This window comes from Lolium rigidum, chromosome 7 (genome assembly GCF_022539505.1).
Source record: "Lolium rigidum isolate FL_2022 chromosome 7, APGP_CSIRO_Lrig_0.1, whole genome shotgun sequence".
NCBI classification, from domain to species: domain Eukaryota; kingdom Viridiplantae; phylum Streptophyta; class Magnoliopsida; order Poales; family Poaceae; genus Lolium; species Lolium rigidum.
This window is the reverse complement of record NC_061514.1, coordinates 31,418,347-31,426,091: the sequence shown is the minus strand read 5'-3', so window position 1 is coordinate 31,426,091 and position 7,745 is coordinate 31,418,347. Positions and strand designations below refer to the sequence as shown.

At 51.1% G+C, this 7,745-nt stretch overlaps 1 protein-coding gene across 1 annotated transcript; it reads left to right on the top strand.

Moving 5' to 3' along the window:
- Positions 1-2,983: 2,983 nt before the first annotated feature.
- LOC124679053 (probable metal-nicotianamine transporter YSL10) lies at positions 2,984-7,439 on the top strand. Its single transcript, XM_047214881.1, has 6 exons — positions 2,984-3,335; positions 5,255-5,418; positions 5,517-5,614; positions 5,814-5,948; positions 6,062-6,251; positions 6,333-7,439. Exons 1-6 carry the CDS (start codon positions 2,984-2,986, stop codon positions 7,437-7,439), a joined length of 2,046 nt encoding a protein of 681 aa, XP_047070837.1.
- Positions 7,440-7,745: the final 306 nt, after the last annotated feature.

Here is a 7,745-nt window from a genome sequence, read left to right as displayed (position 1 = left end):
AGAGGTAGGAGCTCCACAACGATGCCTTCAAGAAGGGGAACGACGCCTCGGGGCGTCGCCATCGCCGGCACCGTCCTAGTCGGGTTGAGCTTTCACCCGGAGCAAGCCCCCTCCCGTCGAGGCCTCCTACACCGGTAGGACAGCCATAGGCCAGCCCGCAAACCATTGCCGTCGACCACCTCGCCCACCAACACTCCACCGCTGCCCGGGGCAGCCGCCACGGCACCCCACCAGAACCCTTCCGCAACAGCCAGCAGCACCTCGCCCGCGACGAACTGCCGCAGCAGCAGCACGACGCCCAGATCGCACCCTCCCCAGCACCACCGCGACACACAGGGCCACACAACGCCAACCCGGACCACCCGAGCAGCAGCACGCCTCCATGGCCGGCCCCCGCCGGCAACAACAAACTGCCACCGCGCCCACCCTCCGTCGCACCACCTCCTGGCTCCCCGCTCACCGGACAACCAACCAAGGCCCAGATCGGCCCGGGTCGGCCCGCCCGCCGCCACCTGCTGCCGCGCCACGGCCATGCCGCCGCGGCCCGCAGCGCCCAGCCGCACCACCCGCCGCCGCAGCAGACGGGGTCCCAGAGCCGCCGCCCTGGCTTCCTCCCTCCCAGTCGGCGACGCCCCACACGGGCCGGCCACCCCGACGAAGATCTCGGACGCACCTCACCCCCTTTGAAGATGAGGCCCGCCGCCACCGCGGCAAGGGCCAGCGGCAGCGGCGTCAGGGGGCGGCGTAGTCTGGCTGCTGGCAGCGCGGCGAGGGTGGGCTCCCGGCGTCGCGTGGGGTGCGACGCGAGGAGCGGGTCTTCAGTTTCGTAACTTGTTTCTACTCAACAATAACTTTTAATTTGCATTTTTTAAAATTTTAAAATTTTTATATTTTTGCCAAACCTAAAACCTAAAAATTTGAAAATCCAAAAGTTGGGTAAAAGTACTAGTAATCTTTATGCAGGATGCAATTATTAATTTTAATTTTTTTGAAAAATACAAAAATATAAAATCCGTAATTTATGGCAAAAACTAAAATCTTCGTGCTTTCGTATTTTCATTTGGAATTTTGAGAATCTAAAAATTGGCTAACGGCCGGTGAATTCGAATGTAACTTTTTTCCCACGATGATTTTGATATATTATACGTTTTTTTCGATGTCAAAAGTTAATGCGGTTTTACCATTATTCAAACATTTTTCTGCAAAAAAAGTCAAAATTCGAATTTATTAATTTCGCCCGAATAGCATACAAAAATGTGAAAACATTTCATTTTTTGAATTTTCTATCATTTTATTTTGTATTTTACAAAGCAAAAAAGGCGATGCAGGGGGGTGAAGGGTGCGTGGGGAGTAAAAACCCGAAAAACCTTTAGTCCCAGTTGTTGCGGGCGCAAGCCTCTTTAGTCTCGGTTGGTAAAACCAACCGGGACTAAAGGTCTACCCTTTAGTCCCGGCTGGACCATTAGTCCCGATTGATGTTACTAACTGGGGCTAAAGACCCCATTAGTTCCGGATCAACGTATTTGGGGACTAATGAGTTGGGATGAAAGCCATCTTTTTTATTAGTGTAATTACCAGATCGTAGCAGCGAACGCTTCCCGTCGCCAAATCTTCGTGATCTTACTGTGCTTTATTAGGGAATAGTGAATTAAGGATAAGGATTACAGCAGACGATAGCGGACAACCTCTTTGTGGTGCTTGATTTGATCACCAGAAAAATGAATCGGCGAACTTTTGATTCTTGACATTCCTCGATTTGATCGAAGAATAGCCTCGCTCCTTGTTTCGTGCATGGCATGTATGCTTGTTGGACTTGAGCGCATGGCCTCGGCATGCAAATGGATCTAGTTTTTTTTTTCCTCTAATATTCCATATATCTGGTGTACCATAAATGGTGTGCTCCTATTTTGCTCGGGCCCTGGGCCGTCGCTCCTCTTGCCGTGGCTCATAGCCGGCCCTGCATATTGGATTGAGTTTGGACTATGAAACTATTTTTCGATTTTGAATTTGTACTAAATATTTTTATTTTTATAAATTATTTCATTATCATACAAACTTAACAGTCTTAGTGTCACATGGCTGACACAGTTAATAACGCAGCATGTTTGCTAGTTATTTATGGTTTTCTTCATTATACGATTGTATTTCATATTATTGGAAAATACGACTCTATTCAGCTAAAATTGAACATGGTTTTGTAAAAGCTTCCTTCTTAAATTATTCTAACAATTGCATATAGCGTGGATTTGTGTGCATGCGTGTGTGTTGTGCTATGTATATCTGCTAATATTATTAAATATCATGTTACAGATCACTTTAGAGCTCCTTCTATCAAACAATATATCTGAAGTAGCGGTTTCTAGTGTTTGATTGGGTAAGCATATTTACAAAAACTTTTAGACGATAAAGTGAACCATTGGCAATAATTTTTTACCATTTTTTAGTGGTCACATATTCTTGCCAGTTACAACTGGTTCAATAATGAGTTGACAATATATGAGTGTTATGTAATTTATACTGATCAGTGAGGAATCGTATACACACTATTGGATTCAGTCTCTTGGAGGTGCAAGTCTGACAAAAATGACATTGATGTTGCTTGCGCGACGTATGCAAGTTCAGTTTAGGCCGTCAGAAATGAATCGGAACCGTTCCTCGGCGCGCGTTCATTGTCAGGCTTGCGGCTTGCCAGAGTGCCAGTTTTGACCGTGTAGTGCTACCTTCGCGGGAGAGACGAGTGATGAGTGAGAGACACTTGCCGAGAGACCCGGATCGACCCCGACACAGCAACACCCGTCGTCCCCTAGCTAGCCCGCCGTGCATGCAAGCAGAGACAGCCATAAGTCCCCAGTGACTGACACGCAGGACGCCCTCGGAAAGTGAACAGCCCCACGAACGCCACCACCCGGCCGGACGAGCTAGCGCGCGCGCGCACGACGTACCGGAGACCGGAGATCGAGGAGAGCTCGGGCGCCGGGCGACCATGGCGCGGAAGTTCGACGACCGGGAGGAGGACGAGGACGCGGCGGAGTCGGTGGAGCGGGTGTTCGAGGGGCGGGAGGTGCCCGGGTGGCGGGAGCAGGTGACGGCGCGGGCGCTGGTGGTGAGCGCGCTGCTGGGCTTCATGTTCAGCGTCATCGTCATGAAGCTCAACCTCACCACGGGGATCATCCCCTCCCTCAACGTCTCCGCGGGGCTCCTCGGCTTCTTCCTCCTCACCTCATGGACCACGCTGCTAGACAAGGCCGGCGTCCCCGGCGTCAGGCCATTCACCCGCCAGGAGAACACCGTCGTCCAGACATGCGTCGTCGCATGCTCCGGCATCGCGTTCAGCGGTATGTACGTGCGCGCATCGATTTCGATCTCACGTATGTATATTCGCCATCGAACATGCGCTCGATCTTCCATGGATCGTTGCATCTGTCTGTCATGCCTATGGTATGGGTTGGAGACCTTCGAAATGAGAATTTCGACTGCCCCACGGGCCACGGCCGGCAACAACCCAGAATTTGTTTTTTCGATCTCTATAGGCATACAAATGGGCCTCTTACTGGAACTACAACTACATGCAGATGTGCAAATGGGCTTCTATAGGCATCATATCCTTTCAACATGTCAATCGGTGGTGGGGTAGATTTCGGGTTGGGCTTTGAGAATTTCTACATGTCCCATGGGCTTGTTCATATATGAGAAATTTACACGTTTCTTACTTCATTAATCTACATTTCCAAAATTCAATTGTAGCACTATCTAAAACATCTACTCCTACATATGTTTTCCACCGTCACTTGTCTTTTTTTTCACAAACACATAAGCTATATTTTTGTCGAATTACAATTTGTCAACACAAATTCACAGTCCACACACAAACACCCGTCCAATACTATAGCTCTAAAAAGGTAGTCATCTAAGGAAAGACTCTTTTGATTCAAAAGGCATCCCCCATTGGGCTTAAGTTGGGTGTTTAGTAGTCACTTTATACCTCTCATTGGTGATATTGACATGTAATCAAAGTAGGTCCATTAGGGTATATGGCCAATGCCTAGCGTCAACCTACTTCCCTACAAGCCACCTAAGCTTTTGGCGGGAGGCAGGGATCTCTAGAGTAAAAAAGAGATGGTCTCGGTATAAAAGGAGAAAATAGAGGAAGAGATACACATCATGCATGTGTTGCCCTCTCAACAAGGACCTCATTCTTTCTTCAGCATGACGCAAGATCTAGGTGCAGCTTAAATTGGGGAGATAAAATAAATTGTGATGCCTCTTATAACTTTTTACATGAGGAACCAGGTTGGGTATGCCACCGCTGCGCCCATGCTCCTACTAATTGACACAGTTAGTAGTGACTTATATCAATTTCCCCAATCTTAACAAGCTCCCTCAGTTTCCCTCCCATCAGAGGTTCCATCCGATTTCAAACATTTCCGTATGTTGGTCGCTGCTCCAGTATTCTCCCCTCGTAATTCCGACCGAGCCAAACAACATCCACATTTCTCATCCTCTATGTTAGCACCACCCTCCCACCCCCCCATCCCCAGCACCCACCCCTTCCTCTTGCAGGCACCCCCAACACCCAGCCCACCACCTCCTTCTTGTCCCCCGACGGTGTAGATGATGCGCGACGTGAGGAGTTCCGTCGATATATCCCCTCCCCTATCGTCTCACCACTTCCAGTTCCCAACAATTAGGGATGAGCCCGGCCAGCCACATGTGCTTGTAATGTCCCTACCATGCCAAACATACGTGGCTTACTCGATTCCGCTGACACAGCTAGACTTATTTCCATGTGCTTACACGACAACTCAAATGTGCCAAGCCCGAACAAACGCCAGTCGTCCGTGAAGCCCAAAAGCGACGAAGTTGATGTTGAAGGATACATATGAGGAAGTTACAGTGGGTGGGGTTTGATTGTCGGTGCGGAAATGTGTTCAACCACCAGGATCGCTACTCGGACATGCACGACTACCGCGACTAAAGGGGTGTTGACCACGATGGTCTCATTGATCAGGAGCTCCCAGACACTCCATGGCAGTGACATCTAGGAAAAAGGTAGTTCGGAGAGATGTAAGAGCGGGTTGGGCCTTGCTGGGGTAGCACTCTATTTTCTTGTCTTATACGGATTACCATAAACCATTGAACGGTGCATAACCGGTTAGTCAAGACGGTTAAGAGGCGGTCAGTGATGTATATATTTGTACCCATTTCTCTGCCGCACTCTTTGCTTTCTGCCTAACTTTGGTGTCAGCGATAATAGGTGGATTTGGGAGCTACATATTAGCGATGAGCGAGAAGATAAGCGAGCAATCTGGTGAGGTGAGGGACGAGGACAGCATCAAGAACCCCAGCTTGGGATGGATGATTGGTTTCCTCTTCATTATCAGCTTCCTCGGTCTCTTCTCTGTTGTGCCACTCAGAAAGGCACGTCTTATCACCTCACACAATCAATATTGTAACTCAACTTCTTGAATTCAAACAAATTTGATAAGTCATGACAATTGATTAATTTGTTTTTTCAGATAATGATTGTCGATTACAAGCTTAGCTACCCTAGCGGCACAGCGACAGCACACCTCATCAACAGCTTCCACACTCCTCAGGGTGCGAAGCTCGCCAAGTATGTTTGATCAATCATACATGCATGGGCAAAGACAATGTCTTGTTTGAATACGAACGCACTCATGCATATTGGTCAATTAGTACTGTACTTCCTTTCCAAACATATGGTCCACAAATTTGGAAGGAAATACTGAACAAATCTGTATTATTTTCTGCAAGCCGGTGAGTAAGTTGGTGGTAAATTGGGATTGTTGCAGGAGGCAGGTAAAGACGCTAGGGAAGTTCTTTGCAGGGAGCTTCAGTTGGGGCTTCTTCCAGTGGTTCTATTCCGCCGGCGAGGGCTGCGGGTTCAAGGCGTTCCCCACCTTGGGCCTCGAGGCCTACAAGCAAAAGTAGGAGTAGTTCGATTAGCTTGATTTGGATTTTGGAATCGAATTGCTATTAGATTTACAGTCATTTGAGTGCTGAAGTTTAAATAATTGGGTGTTGGTACTATCCGTGGCAGGTTCTTCTTCGACTTCTCGGCGACGTACGTTGGCGTCGGGATGATCTGTCCTTACCTCGTCAACATCTCTGTGCTCGTGGGAGGCGTCATCTCGTGGGGGATCATGTGGCCGTATATCGAGCACAAGAAGGGCGACTGGTACCCTGCCACCCTCAAACCCAGCAGCCTCCGCGGCATGGTCGGCTACCGGGTATGTACGCGTGCAAGATCACCATTTTCCAATTGATGAGCTTTCTGATTTGAATCTGCAAGATTGTGATCCTACGTGTAGGTGTTCATCTCCATCGCACTCATCCTCGGCGACGGCCTGTACAACTTCCTGAAGGTGATGACGCGCACCATGACCGCGCTGGTGGCGCAGTTGCGGGGCCCGACGCTGCCGATCAGCGGCGGCGCCGACGACGACCTTACGCCGGTGGAGACGTTCGACGACCGGCGGCGCACGGAGGTGTTCCTGAAAGACCAGATCCCCAACACGCTGGCGTTCGGCGCGTACGCGACGATCGCGCTGATCTCCATCATCACGGCGCCGCGCATCTTCCACCAGCTGCGGTGGTACCACGTGGCGTGCTCCTACGTGATCGCGCCGGTGCTGGCCTTCTGCAACGCGTACGGCTGCGGCCTGACGGACTGGTCGCTGGCCACCACGTACGGGAAGCTGGCCATCTTCATGATCGGTGCGTGGGCCGGCTCGTCCAACGGCGGCATCATCGCCGGGCTGGCCGCGTGCGGGGTGATGATCGGCATCGTGTCCACGGCGTCGGACCTGACGCAGGACTTCAAGACGGGGTACATGACGCTGGCGTCGCCGCGGTCCATGTTCGTGAGCCAGGTGATCGGCACGGCCATGGGGTGCGTGATCGCGCCGTCCGTGTTCTGGCTCTTCTACAAGGCGTTCGGCGACATCGGCACGCCGGGGTCCGACTACCCGTCGCCCAACGCGCTGGTGTACCGCAACATGGCCATCCTCGGCGTGCAGGGCATCGGCTCCCTGCCCAAGCACTGCCTCGAGCTCTGCATCGGCTTCTTCGTGTCCTCCATCGTCCTCAACCTCGCCAGGGACATCTCGCCGCCCAGCGTGGCGCAGTTCATCCCGCTGCCGATGGCCATGGCCATCCCGTTCTACCTCGGCCCTTACTTCGGCATCGACATGTGCATCGGGAGCCTGGTGCGCTTCGTGTGGGACCGCGTCGACGGCCCCAGGGCCAAGGCGTTCGCGCCGCCCGTCGCCTCCGGGCTCATCTGCGGCGACGGCATCTGGACGCTGCCGCAGTCGGTCCTCGCCCTCGCCGGGATCAAGCCGCCCATCTGCATGAAGTTCCTGGCGCGCCGCACCAACGTCAAGGTCGACGCGTTCATCCGCTCGCTCCCAACCTAGCCTAGCCTAGCTAACCGACGAGCTGGTTAGCAAGCTAGCTAACTAGCTGACACACGCACATAAATATGTTGTAGTGACAGATACATTAATGTACTGACTAGTGTGTAGGCTCGTGCCTTGCTACATTTAGCTGAATCGATCAGATGGTTGGACTGCAGCGTGTGGCACATGCGTACAAATAGCTAACAGGAGCAAAGTATTACGACCTCCGGTTCGGAAATAAGAGCATCCCTAGGAGATTTCGTAAAAATCGGTTCTTACAAACTACTTCCTCTGCTCCTTTTTAATTGATTTATATTTAGTATA

What these genes read in the sequence shown, in the direction of transcription:
- LOC124679053 (XM_047214881.1), top strand. Translation starts at nt 2,984, where the DNA reads ATGGCGCGGAAGTTCGACGACCGGGAGGAGGACGAGGACGCGGCGGAG. An exon ending in CTGTTGTGCCACTCAGAAAG is followed by an intron (nt 5,419 to 5,516) that starts GCACGTCTTATC and finishes TTGTTTTTTCAG; the next exon opens with ATAATGATTGTCGATTACAA. An exon ending in CTCGAGGCCTACAAGCAAAA is followed by an intron (nt 5,949 to 6,061) that starts GTAGGAGTAGTT and finishes TATCCGTGGCAG; the next exon opens with GTTCTTCTTCGACTTCTCGG.